At 39.8% G+C, this 14603-nt stretch overlaps 1 protein-coding gene across 1 annotated transcript; it reads right to left on the bottom strand.

Moving 5' to 3' along the window:
• Positions 1-5818: 5818 nt before the first annotated feature.
• On the bottom strand, positions 5819-7534 carry LOC122320867. Its single transcript, XM_043209433.1, has one exon. It carries the CDS (start codon positions 7382-7384, stop codon positions 5834-5836), a length of 1551 nt encoding a protein of 516 aa, XP_043065368.1. The 5' UTR covers positions 7385-7534; the 3' UTR covers positions 5819-5833.
• Between the last annotated feature and the right edge of the window lie 7069 nt (positions 7535-14603).

The raw sequence follows: 14603 nt of genomic DNA, 5'->3' as shown, positions 1-14603 counted from the left end.
TCTCATTAAATTCTTATAAGAAATCAGAAAAAACAATTTCAACAGGCAGCGTCAAGAATGAACATGACCAACCAAATTGTTTGTCCTTTAGTTTTATGACCTCTACTGATAAGCAGGTATCTCTGGGGTAGTGTTAAGGGATATGTAGAAATTAGTAGGTAGAAATACTAATGGTGTTGTTTACCAACCCAAACATTGGGTTGAAAACCTTGATGTTGGTAATGTGCTTGGATTGGTAAACAATATTAATGACTTATTTTGTTTAATAAACATTATAGTTCCAAAACTGATATTTTTGCTTCAAAAAAAAAAAAATAGGACTAGCTATCAAGAATAAAACTTTAACACCTTATTAACAAGATACCATAGTCACACATCTGTGAATAAACTCAGCCACTTTATGGAGCACCTTTGCATTTTGTGTCCTAAGGTGATTGCCATCTTGCCCCCGGATTTCCCATTAAGAAATGCCGCAAGAAAATATCCTGACCATATCTACTTATAATGTAAATAGCGGCACGCCCATAAAACAATTTGCCCCGTCTTACAAAAAACCCCAGAAAGAGGCAGCTACAAATTTAACACTTAATTGTATTAACAGGCCCAGACATACAAAAAGGGAGGGATGTATATGTAGGTATATAAATAAGGGGCATGGGTAATCCCAGGCAAAACCAAATCCGGACGCGTGTCCAGTTTGTGTTGTTGTTTGCTTAGACAGTTTAGGGCCCGCACAAAGGGCCAATACAAAAAAGAGGCTATAAGGCCAAGAAAACAACCCGAGGAGGCAGAGATTGAAACGGGAAAAAGATAGGGAGGAGCGCTCCGGTTTGATTGATGATTTTATGACATTGTTTACTCGAGTGATGATGAGAAGAGTAAGCAGATAGCCGGCCGGCCATCCTTTGTGTCCTTTCAAGCCGGTGTCGAGTGAGACCCGCTCCTCGGACGCTCCTAATAATTCCCCAGACCCCCACCCACCATTTCCCCTTTTTATGGGCCTTCCCTGGAATGCTATCAATCTTTTGCTTATTAGGGATAATATTACAATTACTTGTAAGTGAGATAAGCCTTAGGGCAGTCGAGAGTCCTTAGTCGGAGTCGGAGTCGGGATTCGGGCTTATCCGGGGCTCGCCTTGGGTTAAGTGTTCAAGTGGTCGCTTTGATCTCGGAATGTGTGCGAGTGTGTTGTGTAAACAGATATCGGTTCAAGTGAAGAAGTCAAATGATTGACAAGACCTAGCGGAGGAGGGTCTTCTTCCAGAAGAAGAGTTTCCCGTTCGAAGAAGCAAGAATTCGAGGCGCCTCTACTGATTCTTCTAACAAAACATGCCGACACAGATTTAATTACATGGTAGTGATCGCTGAAACAAGAACTTAAAGTGGAATCTAAAAACTTCAGTTTAACTTATTAAAAAAAATATTAAAATATCCACGTAATATTTTGAACTTATTAGTTGTTGTCAAATACTAGTTCATATTTAATTTTTGTACGCTACTGATCCCATTCTTCACCCACCTTTCTATGCCACATTTAACCACAAAAAAAACTTCTAGTTCCTTTTTGAGGTCCTCTCACCTGTCTCATCTCAGCTCAACCTGTTTCAATTTAGTCATAAACCCTGGCACATATACCTGCAGCCAGAAACACCCGCAGGTTTCAGTTGAGCGCTGTGTTTTGTGTTCCGTCGGTTTGGTCAGGAAGCCAGCTGGTTCCATGGTCACTACACCGCCGCATGTCCTTTATCCTTTTGTCCTGGCCCGGTTTGATGATAAATTAGACAGAAGGACATGGAGCGAGGCAAGGCAACAGCAGACAGCATTTGCGGCTCTTTAGTTGGCCTCGCCGGCATTTACCTTTCTTTCGCCTTTCTTACTCTGCTCCCTCTATTTTATTACTTTATTATGGTCTTCGAGGCAGAGTCCTGTCTTGTGCCAAGGTCCTCTGTGAAAGTTGATGTGTGCTTGTGTTTGAACTGAAGTAACGAAGCCGATGAGTGGTTACATCACCGGTTAATGGCTCGGTAATTGCCCGTTGAATTTGTCAGCAGTTTCCTATTGGGTTTTCACTTGATTGAATTCAATTTTAAATCGTACTTTAAATTGCCAAATCTTGTTTAATATTTTTTTTTACAAAACTAAATTTTTCATTCAAGAATATTAAATGATTTTTATGGTTTTATTTTATGTATAGAACAGTACATTATAAATGTTATAAAACTTCTAACAATTTTATAAGCATATTTTTAGGGAAAAAACGAAAAACAGATTTTCATGACACGTGGCAAGGAGTAACGAACCCCTAGGTGTTTTCCCCCATTTATTCTCGATTTTTCATCAGCTGCTCTTTTCCCCAGCAATAAAAAAAATAGATCAACCTTGAACCGCAGAACAATAAAAATTAAAACACGTTTTCGATCCGTGGAAGGACTTTTCCTTTTCGAAAAGGGGATGGATTTGGTATTTGAACACATGTCAAGCTGTCAATGTTTATCTATTTTGGGGGTAAGGTGCCTATTTCCCCCCTCTCCGTCTCCTTCTCACTTTCAACTCTCCACGTGAAGTGGCAGCCGTGAATTGAGGATTATCGGGCGTCTTGTTGATTTATGGCCAGGCAAACACACACAAAATGTACCAAAATTCGAGTCAAAATGTGATTGAAAACTGATAAGCCACACAGGATTGCCTCTGGGGGTGTGGCCTCAAAGGGGCGGGGGGTGTTGTATAGGTGTAACTGGGTTGTAAAGGGGGTTATTAGTGTAAATGTCAGCTGGGCGAAAGTGTTGAGTGCACGTCCATCAAACTTGGTCTGCGGTCAGTGGACTGGGATTGCGATTGGGGATTTCACAGAGAGACACTGCCACGTTCCCTGGAGTTTGTCATGTTTTGTTGCGAATCTACACAGGCAAAAAGTGAGCTTAAACTAATCACAGACTACCAAGAATATGGCATTGTTTACCTTATCATCCTAAGTATTGCTTGAAAAGTTAAGACAGAAAATTAAACTCTAAGGAGTTCTTTTAAAAATATGCGGGAAAAGAAAAACCAATCCAAACTAGAATTCCTTTATTTCAAAATAAGAAAGGGAATTAGAATTCGAGTGTAGAAATCAATAGAATCCTTTTGCAATGCACCGAGTGGATAAGCAATGCTGATGCCTTAATTTACCACTAATTTGTGCTTATCTCGCCCAACTCCCTGACAACTTTGTGCCACATGCTACGCCCGACTTGGGCGGCACTTGCCTCACTTGCCTCAGAGGCCTGGGAACGGGGAGTTCCGTGGGGAAGCTCAACTTGCAACCGAGGCAAATCGCTTTAGCGACGCCTGTTTATGGGAAGTTGCACTCGGGCTGGCAATCTGAAAGCCGACCAAGCTCCAAGTTTAAAACTGGTCATCACTCATGCATTTATCAGGCATTGGTCCGTTGTGGCAAGGAATTTGGTTTCTGAGAAGCCGACTGCTTTATAAAGAGCTTTGTTTTGATAAAGAAACTCCTCTAAGTATTATTAAAAGCATTAGTATTAGCAATACTAAAAGCGTTGAATGAACCGGCATTGTAAAGTATAGGAAATTAGTGGAAAACTGTTAAATTTTTAACTATAAATAAAACAGACTTGCTAAATTGTACATCAAACAAATAAATGGCTTTACAACTCATTTAATTAGCTTCTACCTAATAATGTTTTCTGAGATTTCTGACAAAATAATAGGATTATAACAAGTTGCACTTAAAACGAACCGTAAGCAAACACTTAAAAGTATTTGAGAATATACATAAGTGTCTTTGTTTAGTTTTCTGTGTAAGCCTTTTAATCAACTTTATTAATATTAATAAAGCCAGAGAACAGGCAAAAAGGAGAGGCGAGAAACAATGCTAAAACATTCGTCAACAATTATACAATTACACTCCAGGCCAAATTGCCCGGAGAGAAGCTGAGAAACGGAGCTCTTAATGGTAATTCACTTAAATAATCATTAGTCAAACAATTTCAGGGGCCAGCAACAAGAACCCTTTCTCCAGCAACCGCAAAAAGTGGAATAATGTGGGGAATAATGTATTCTTTCTGTTCGTCTTGTTGTTGTGCTTCTTATTTATAGCTCGAAATTCGGCCAGGAATTGTATTTTACTCCCTTGGGGGTTGGTTTCTGGTCGTAAGCTTTGGTTTGATGTCGAGTTTTGGGCTTGAGTTTTGCTCTGCCGAGACCACTCCAATTGAAATTCAAGTGCTCACTTCATTTCCACTTAATTTATAACGCTGCGACGCGTTGGACTCAATCAAAATACAAAAATTAAAGGTAAAACTTCCTGATCCTGTTGTAACCCTTCCTCGTTGATACATACAAAACTCATTGTTATTATTACGTTGTAAAATAAGTTCATATTTATGGCAAGAATGATTTTTATCTGAAGTATATTTACAAGAAGTTTTCAGTAATTTATGACTGTCTGATTGTTAAAATCTTTGGGTGCAGCACATATCAAAAACCCAACATGCAATCATTTCGCCATGAGTAACAAAATACTTTTTCCTCAATTTTCTTCATGCAGCAATTATTCAATTATTTCGAAAAGCCATAACCAACCCCGACAAAAGCTCTTTTGTTCTCATTATCATCAGCTTTGGACCCAAACCGATTCCTGGCAGCCAGACAAACACTTTTCCTTTCCTCGATTGTGTGCATTCGCCTGCCCACTTCCCACTTCCCGATTTCCACTACCACTCGCTCTCCCCCTTTGCCACCGCACCCCCTCAAGGACACTCACACACACACATATGGGCTGACTAACCACAGGCACGCCCACAATTGTAACCGCTTCCTCACCCCATTTTACAGAGCCAGAGGCACGCGACAGACCAAATGACTCAGCAATTGCAAAGTTCAACAAACCTGGGACTGACCGTAAACTATAAAAATACAAAAATACAACAAAAAACCATAGTGAGGAATGGTAAAACCGGAATCTAAATAGTGGCAAACATGCATTGGGAATTGACATTTATGACCCGGCATAAAAACCATATTTGTGCCGACCTGGCCATGTGCTGTGGGCCAGCTTGACTTTCGGCTTGGCTTGATTCCTCGTCCTGGTCACGAGTCTGTCTGAATTTCCCTCCCCTTTGGTCCCAGTTAGTCCCTGTGGCAGACAGCCTTCGATGAAAGCGAAAAATATGCTCAAGTATAAGCAGAAAGTAATAGTTTTAATACGTAGTGTTTATACCCTGGAAAATTATATAGTCACTACATACATTTTAAGCCTTCTAACAAGCAACAAACGGCTTAAAGATATTTATTACCTAATATGTATGTTAAATTTTTTATATTATTTTATTTTTATTCTCTGTAAACCAGTATTCCCGATATTTTAACCACATACATATGTATGTGTATATGGCCCAGCATGTAAGTTTGTGTACAAGCGAGGCCAAAAAAACATGGTCATGCACTCTCTAGAGAAAACCCTCTGTACAGTAACAAAAATACCCCCATTCCGTTTCTGAACGCTTAGAATTTTTAAGTTTCTTGAGCTGCAAAATTCAATCTTAGCTCTCCCTTATCGATGGTAGCAAAAAAACTTGGTTTTAAATAGAGTTCTAAGTTGTGACCTAATTTGATAAATAAGTCCAGTATTAGCCAAATCGATCAAATATGTAGTTTTACAATATTACTACAGGGCCTTATTAAGGGGTGTGCTCTGAAAAAAGATTCTTTTAATCTTGGAAGAAATCAAATTAAACTTTTTTTTTTTTCATTCAAAAATGTCATTGAAATTTACATAAAAAGTATTACTTATTCGTAGATATTATATTTACAGGATCCTCCCATCATTTTACGGTAAAAGGTTTGGTGTTAAGGTGTGATTATAACGATGTGATAAATCCATTATTAAAAGAAAGGTGTTCTGCGACTGCTGCAGCAATGCCTCTGTCGCCGCTTGGGTATTGAAGGCCTCCACCGTAGCTTCCTTAAAAGTGTTGGGCGCATTTGCCACCCCGTGGGCGGCGCCTGCGGCAGCTGCTGCGGCTGCGCGCTGCTTCATAATATGTTGTTGCTGCGCGGTAGCCGCAGCTATCGCCGAAGCGTGTTGTTGTAGCTGTTGTGACTTCGAGGACACCTGTTGGCCGCTCGCCGAATTCGAGGATGAACTTGAGTTCTGGCCCAAGCCGTTGCCACCGCTCGAGGAGGACGAAGAGCCCGATGTTCCGGATGATCCCGTATTCGTTACCTTCGGTGGTGGCGCCGGTGGTTGACGGGTCCAGTTGACAGAGTTGTTGACATTCGCCCGGTTGCCAATCAGCAAATTCGAGTCCACCAGCTTGCTGGGCCAATAATCCTCGAAGGTGACGTTGGGGAAGTAACTCTTGATGTCAGTCAGCGATATCACGGGGACGTTTTCGCTGGAGAAGAGCTCGTTGCGAATGCCCTGCACCTTGCAGACGAACTTTAAATAGGCCAAATCCCAGCCATTGAGCAACTCCGCCTTGGTCTTCAAATTCTCAGTTTCGCCTTCGAAGTAGAAGAGCGGCACAACCTGCTGGTTATTGTGCACTGTGTAGGGCACCACGGACTCCTTGTTGATGCAAATGAATCCACATTTCTCCGAAGAGGTCTTGCTACCCGACACCAATTTGCAGTAGCAGGTGTCAAGGAACTGATAGAATTCGGAGGCATCGCTCAGTCTTACCACCAGGTCCTTCTGGTTGAATATGTCCCGACCGAATTCCCCATCGCAGTGCTTGTGATTAATCTCTATAAAGAGACGCGCCTCGGCGTCGGTGATGTAAAAGCTTCGAACGCCGGTGCAACTGGAGTAGATGTCCGGGTGCAGGCCGTTGAGGTATTTTCCCAGCAGCTTCAGCTCGATCATCCGCACGGAGCAGTACTTCTCCGACTGCCTGAAGATGTAGGGTATCGACACCTTGCCGAACTGCGCCCAGCCAAAGTGCCCGTTGATGGATTCCTCGTCACAGGATCCCGCTGAGGACTTCTTATCCGATCCCGAATCGCTGATGGCTCCGTTCGATCGACCATTCGGGGCCAAAGCGGGCACCACCCGCATGGTGCCATTGGGTAGTTTTTGGTGTCGGGTTAGGTAGCTCATGATGTTGGTCTGACCATTGCCATTTGTGATTGGAGGCTGCATGTTACCGCCGGCGGCTCCATTGCTGCCTCCATTCGAGTGTTGCAGGGCCGCCTGACGGGATGCCTGTTGCTTATGTTGCTCCTTCATTTTAGCCGCCAGCTCGCAGATCTCGGCGTCATCGGGACGCATCTGTTTGACGGGCGGACCCAAGGGACCGCCCAAACTGTTGCCGTGCAGCGGTAAACTCTGCCCATTGGCATCGATGACGCTGATGATCTGCACATCCTCGCTGGCCATCGCTTCGCTTTCGCTTTCCCTCTTAAATGCTCACTCGCTCGGTTTTGTATACTTTACTTCAATATATATCCTTTCCTTTTTTGTCCAAGCTTGGGATTTCTTAGTTTGATTGTGTTTAACGTTTCAGGAGCTGAATTACACGAACGGAAAAGATTTATTTTATTATGTTGACAATAAGTTTGAAATTGGTCAATAACCTTTTCACACGAAAAGAGTTGCCATCTGAGTTTCTGATACTTTTCGAAGTACCAATTAAATACTTTTAAGGGTAGCCAGAACAAAAAAAAAAAAAAAACATGGAAAACTCAGTTGACAACTGTGTCCGCGCAAGTTGGCCTTAGGCATTACAAGTATACGTTTTTCAGTGGTGGGTTCTGGACCCGGGCTTTATGTTTTCCACGATTCCAGTAAAATTTCACGTAAATCACTTATCAAAATATTTTAAACTAAGGTTGGTCGAAATTTTTTTTAAGTAGTTGACAACCATAGATAAAGAAAAGATACCGAACGCCAAAACGGTCACACTGGTCGGTTTTTCCTTGTGTGCGTGTGCCAATGCGCCCACTTTAATTTGCAGTTGTTTTTTCAGGTGTAATACTTTAAAAGTACACATATTCCACACAAATTATAGTCGTTTTAGGTATATATTATAAATATTACACTTACACAAACTTTGTACTTTTCGTTATTCGCTGTAGCGCTTTTCCGCTTTCGACGCCGACGTATGTACGTCCGCCAGTACCTTAAAAAACAGCAACACAATTCATATTTAAGCAGAACCCCAACAATGGAACAGACTTAAAAAAAAACCGAGGACAGACTAACTGCAAATTGTGTGGGTGACTGAAAGGAGCGAGCGAGAGGGTCAGTTGGGGTGAAAGGGTGGGGGATATGACGCGCCGACAGGGTGTGTTATGTCTCTGTCTCCCTCCACCGCCATCTGCCCTCCCGCTCGCTCTGCTGCAGTTGTCATGGCATTGCAGACTTAATTAATTTCAGCACGCAAAAAGCTGCAACTGCCACTCAAAAGTTATTCATAATAATCCAAATGATTCATGACAATAAAATGCACAAATTGAACCGTAATTTTTTTCTCGACTTTTCTCATTGTGGTTTTCACTTGGGGAAAAGTGTAAGTACATATGTAAAAAGTGGTGAAAGTAAATTAGCAGGCATTGTTTCGTTTCTATAGCATTTTTAAAATTCTTTCTTTAAAAGTTTGTTGAAACGACTGCACTCCAAATGGAATTCCAATAATTTATAAATGCTTGTTTTACCGATAGTTTTTAAAATATTACCACTTAATGCATTATTCCTTACTGAGCCAGATCTGTCATTAACCCAGCCTTAAGTAATATGATATACCACACTTTGGCAAGCATTTCATCCATCATTTCGTATTACACAACATGTGCAAAATTATAAAAAAAATACAAAATTGATCTCATGAGAAGAGGGATCGCATTTTTACGGTAATTTAGTGCAGAGGCCTGACCAGACCCAAAAAAAAAAAAAACCAAAAAGGTGTTCAACACCCGACATTTGTTCAGCTTCGGTAGCGACGGCAGCTGCCACTGAAATTAAATCCTCCAATCAATTTAAAACGCAGCGAAAACAAGAGAAAAACGTTAAATCCACGAGGGGAACCGGTTCTTATGCAAAGCAGCTTGCATGTCGACGGCTCCCGGGATACCCCTCTTCCTCTTCCCGCTGACCTGTCGTCTCCCTTTCAGTGGAGACCCTGTCTCAGTGTCTCTGTGTCGGTGGCAAAAGGTGTTCGTGTGTCGACAACGGCAACAATAAAAACCAATCATGGCCAACAACACAAGCTGAACAACAATTGGCAAGCGGAGCTGGGATACATTTGTGCACCTGATGATCCGTGGCCAAGACTCGTGCCAAATGTGACAACAAAGGACTCGAATGCACATCGATGCTTGTCTGCTGAAAGTGGGGGCCAAACCAATAAACGAGGTAGTAAAGTTGGAGCGCAAAGAAAACTTTAAGAAAGGGGGACGTGTTGGGAACATATGTCTGACTGAAATTGAAAGTCGAACCCTCGGCTGCAGGTTTCCTTGTTCAGAAACAAAAAAAATAAAAGCAATACAACCACACAAAACTAGTGTCTGATGATTATTGCCTTTGGGCTGTTAAAGATTTGAGTGCACTTAAATACAGCCACTGAACTTTAAGTAAGATAAAACGTCACTCTCATTAAAACATAAACAAATGCAAGTCTGTAATTAAAATAAGTTGGATAATTAGGATCTTTTCTTAAACAAACATTAACGCATTTTAATTAAAAAACGGCATAGACCAAACAACTTTTCAGTAAAATATAAAATGGAAAATACGTTTTTATAGCAGCCCTTTTTTGTTCGAACTTTATTTTAATGGGTTTGAAATTTGAGTAAAATTAAATTTCTCATTTCATTTTAATTAGTTTCGATTGACAGCTTATCTGCTTGAATAATTGCCCTGAATTTGTGAAAAAATTAACGATTTCAATTATGCATAAATATTGCTTTTGTCTTCAGTTATGAACTTTTTCAATTGTAATCAATTAGTATATTTTAGTTTTTTAGCTAATCGATTCCAAATTATGTTTATGACCGCAAAAAACAAGCTAAGGAAATGTGACAAAAATAATACCCTGTGTTAGTAATTGATAATAATTTTAATACAATTTTCAACAAAAAACAAGTTTTACGCAATTATTTTTAAGCTAAAAAATCTTTTTTTAAAAATTTCATAGTTTTTAAAATTATACTTCTTGTTTTAAATTATGTTCCCAAAAAAAGGAAGTAAAATATTATTTTCAATTTGCGTCAGCTAATAAAAGAACGTTAGTTTTGTTTGTGTTATTCCTATGGTTATGACAATATTCGAAATTAATTAATCGGCTGGGGTTTCAATTAATTGCGTTCGCTACCTTTGGCAACCCACCTGGATATTGTAATAATATTAAAATACATTGCGTATGCACGGCTAGCAGCGATTTGGAGTGAAAAGTTCGCAACATTAACGAACCATTAACAAGTTAGGGCCAATAAATTTTTATTATGGCCAATTAAAAGCGAATAAAATCGGCAACAAGGCGGCATAAAAAATGAGCACAAATGCCCAACAAATTTCGATTAGTCGAGCGGGGCGAGAACTTTTTGTGTGTGTGCGCTTTGGGTTTTGTCGTGTGGCCGGCCACGCCCACTTACCCCACCGCCGCCTCTGCCCCTGGGCACACGCTCATCAACTCCACTTACACATTTGCGCCGCAAAATGTTGCCACTGTTCGCCGCTGCAGCACGTTGCATTGATTTATTGTGGCTGAATTAGAAGTCAGCAGATAACGAGCCACGAGCGGCCCGCCGGAGGAAGAGGAAGAGCGGCTGTCCAGAGCAGGACGGGATAGCAGAGAGGGACGTCAGCATCAGCGGACGGGAAGGGAAGGCATTGGCATTGTTCTAGATACAAAATAGGCACCACTTTTGGAACTGGAAACCGTGGCATCGGCCGGCCAAAATTGGCTTAAAAATAAATCTACTTAAATTCGAAATCAATAAAAAACTTGTCAACACTTGTTTTTATTTTCAGTCAGTTAAAGTTTAATGAAAATTACAAAATTTGTTATTATATGATACTTTAAAGTAAACTAATAAAATATAAACGTTTAAACAACCCAAACATTTTTCTTCTTTTTAGTTAATTTTATTCATAAAGTTTTGAATGAAGAGAATCATTGAAAACTTATATTGATGTTTGTTTTTCCAAAATTCAACTCGTTACCCTTTTATTTTTGCACAGATCCATAGCGATCACACCCATTGTGCTTGACCCGGGACTCGACTCGCTGGCATCGTTGGCCCGAAGCAACTTAATACGCACGCGTAATCGTATATTTATTTAAATTTATTGCCGCCAGCTAGAAATTTAGCTACCGTAGAGCCCGAACTCTCTCAGTCTTTCTGGAAAATGTGGAAAAGGGGAAAACCGGAGAAGAGCTCTGATGGTAAGAGGAACCGGGGAGTTTGGGGAGATCGTTGCCACTAAAGTGAATTTCTTTTGTGCGCTCTCGACGCGTCTACGTGCAGCATAAGAAATATTCAATTAATCACACTTTATGGTTTAGTTCAACATTTGTTGCAATTTTTCTTGCTTTGCTCTTGACGCTTTATTACAATTGTTATTTGCCCCTCGCCTTGTTCCACCATGTTTCCAACTTGTAAGCAATTAAAGTTGTGCGTATGTGAAGGACCGAAGGATAGGATTGCGAGCATGACTTTCAGCTTTGCTTAATTAATTGCACTCAGAGCAAAGCTTCATCTGGCTGCTTTTGCCGTCTCCTTCCGAGTATCCTTTGGCCAGAGTATCCCTGTCTCATCCTCATGTCCACTTTGGTATTTACTCTGCTCGGTTTTAAGACATTAAGCATTTGCGAGAAATACGATTAGAGCTACTTGTCCGAAGAGGAAAGCTTAGCGAATAGGGACTGCGTGTGGATGGCATTGGGATTGGCCATGAAAGTTGCAGTCTTTTTTCAACTTCTTTATGGCAATCAAGTCCCTGGAAAGATGTTGTTACTGGATTAAAGTTTTTCAGAGAGCGAACAGTGGACAGCCCTTAGATTCTTTAATTGTTAAAGGATAAATAAATAAACCTATACTTCTTAAGATTCTTTCATTATTGGTTTTTATTTATCAGAAAATTTTCTACAAATTTTGAAATTCAGTACATAAATTAAGTACATTTTATACACACAAATCGAATAATGAAGAATCGAAAAAGTTTTCGTTTACCCAACGGCTTGTGATGTTGGGGTCAGCATGATGTAAAGAGGGAAAGTAGGGTGTGCCTCATCATTTCCGATCCGACAGCTTGTAAAACTGTCGCGTGAATCACGCTAACGTGCTAATTTTCCCCCATTTTCGCCAGCTGCCAGAGTTCCTCCTTTAGCACTCAGGATGATTTGCAAATTTTTCGTGAGATTTGCTATATGTTTCTATAATTTTTTTGCGGGTGCTGCCAGACCGCGCCTAATTAGGCCCCTCTAATAGCTGGAGTCGCGCAGACTCGACTGCAAGTCACGAAACGCCTATTTAGGCCCAATAACCTCCTGTCCAATTCATTCCCCTTTCTTTCCCCACTCAGTCTGAGTTGGCGTTTTTTTCCCTGCCTCGTAATGTTAGATTTGCATGAAATTTGAGCGCGGTAAAATGGGCAAAAAAAAAAAAGAAAAGAGCCCTGAAAAAGTAAACACAAAAATGTAGCATTTTATGTGGGAGATAAAGGGGAAAGAGTTGGGTGAGATTATAAGCAGATTAAAGGAACTTTACAAAATGAATGGTTGGTAATGTGCTGTTAGCTTAATAACTCAAAAGCGATTTTTTTTATCTAAAAAATTTCGTTAATTAATGCGACTTCTAATATGATAGGATATTATGAAAGATAGAACCAAAAAACCTCACTTGTTAACTATAGGGTGAAATTTATTTTGGTACACATGCTTCCGAGAAAAATTGTTTCGATAATCCTGTATAATTCTTTATGTTTCTTTATGAGCATGTAATTCTGCAAGGAAAAGTTATTTCTCTATTTACTTAGCGTACATTCGTGTCGTTCTTTTAATTAATGCTCTTAATGCACTTTTAATGTGCGGCAAATGGGAAATAATTCAGGCGCTTATCAACACTGATAATGATTAATTTTGGTTGCATTTGCGGCTCCGCCTTTGCAGTCTTTTCGCTGTTGGTTGTTGTAGATTTGTCAATTGTAATTGCAAATTAAAGCCAACAAAAAAAGGCTTCATAAAAATAAATGACAAATGAAAGTGGTTATTTTCTCTGTGACTTGCTCTTGTTGTTGGGATATGGAAATATAATTTTGTAATTGTAATTGCCATGCATATTTAAAATGGAGGTCAACGTTGGGAAATTGATTCGGGGAGATTAATGATTGAAATACAGAGAAAGAACGACTCTCTGAAAGGGAAATATTATGCTTGTTTTATCGAGTTTACTGGGCAATGAATGTTGCAATCGCTTTATGAAATATGCATTCTGATTAATATTGATGAAAGTTGGCCAAGCTTTAAGGAATACAAAAAAAGAGATTATCTTTACTATCTGAAACTCTTTGAAGCTCAAAACAAAATTTTTTGTTCACTACCGATATTAGAAGATTGACTTTGCTTTATTTTGAGAAAAAAAAAAACAAGCTAGTTAAACAAAAGTACCTAATCAAAATAAATCACAATATGTACAAAAGAAGTAATATCAACACATTGTTTTTTAATAAGCCAATGACATTTATGTTGTTTGTTAAATCACGATGACAAAAAACTGCTACTTATACCTTTATCAATACTCCCTCCTGCGATTTTCATTATTGATTGGCATTAAACCAATCTCGTCCGCATATTGATATGGTTATACGTATATGATAAGTGGTAAATAGTATATATATATATTTTTTATTTTTGTTTGAATCTATTTACCCTTCGAACGGGTGATTTATGGTAAATTGGTTAAACTTTGACTTTATAATAAAGAAATTAAAAATGGTAAGTATTTTATTAGTATACTATTTGAGATTCAGTAAGTTAGTTTTTAACTGAGATACATTTAAATAAGAGAAAATTTGTTTACACGGATTACAGAGTGTTAAGTGGTTTTGCATATCAGAAACCATTTTACCTTGTGTAGTGAAAGATGCCCATTGATTAAAATGCACAAAGTTATTTCGGTTTAAAATATTTATTGAGAGCTGGAGCAGGCTAGGTCCTACTCCAGGAACATCCGATTTGATTCTCTTCGCTTAAGAAAAATTGGCCTTGGCTCACAATTCATATAGCTGCGCGAGCAGCGCCGCGGCCGAACGTTATTGTATATAAACATGTATATTAATATATGTGTGCCACTGCAGAGCAGCGGTCAACGCTTATGCATAAGTGTATATGAGCGGCGCAAGCAGCGGGCGCGCATGAGAGGGAGAGTGTTATGCTCACACTGTAAACGAATGATCGGCCGCGCATGCAGACATGCCGGCTCAGCATTTAGGATGCTCATAACATTGTTGTGTGGGTCGAATTACTCTGCACTTGAAGTGCTGGGAATATTTGGCCATAACCAAACGCCACAATGTTGCAGTGATATACATAAGTGGTACAGTGTGTACCCGATATGTGAGCATACTACATCTCCCTCCTTTTGAAAAATAACGTAAT

This window comes from Drosophila ficusphila, unplaced genomic scaffold, assembly GCF_018152265.1.
Source record: "Drosophila ficusphila isolate 14025-0441.05 unplaced genomic scaffold, ASM1815226v1 contig_127, whole genome shotgun sequence".
Classification (NCBI taxonomy): Eukaryota; Metazoa; Arthropoda; class Insecta; order Diptera; family Drosophilidae; genus Drosophila; species Drosophila ficusphila.
The sequence above is the reverse complement of the archived record's forward strand: the minus strand, read 5'-3'. Positions and strand labels throughout refer to the sequence as shown.

Excerpts from the sequence above, each read along its gene's own strand:
- LOC122320867 (XM_043209433.1), bottom strand. The coding sequence starts at position 7,384 with ATGGCCAGCGAGGATGTGCAGATCATCAGCGTCATCGATGCCAATGGG.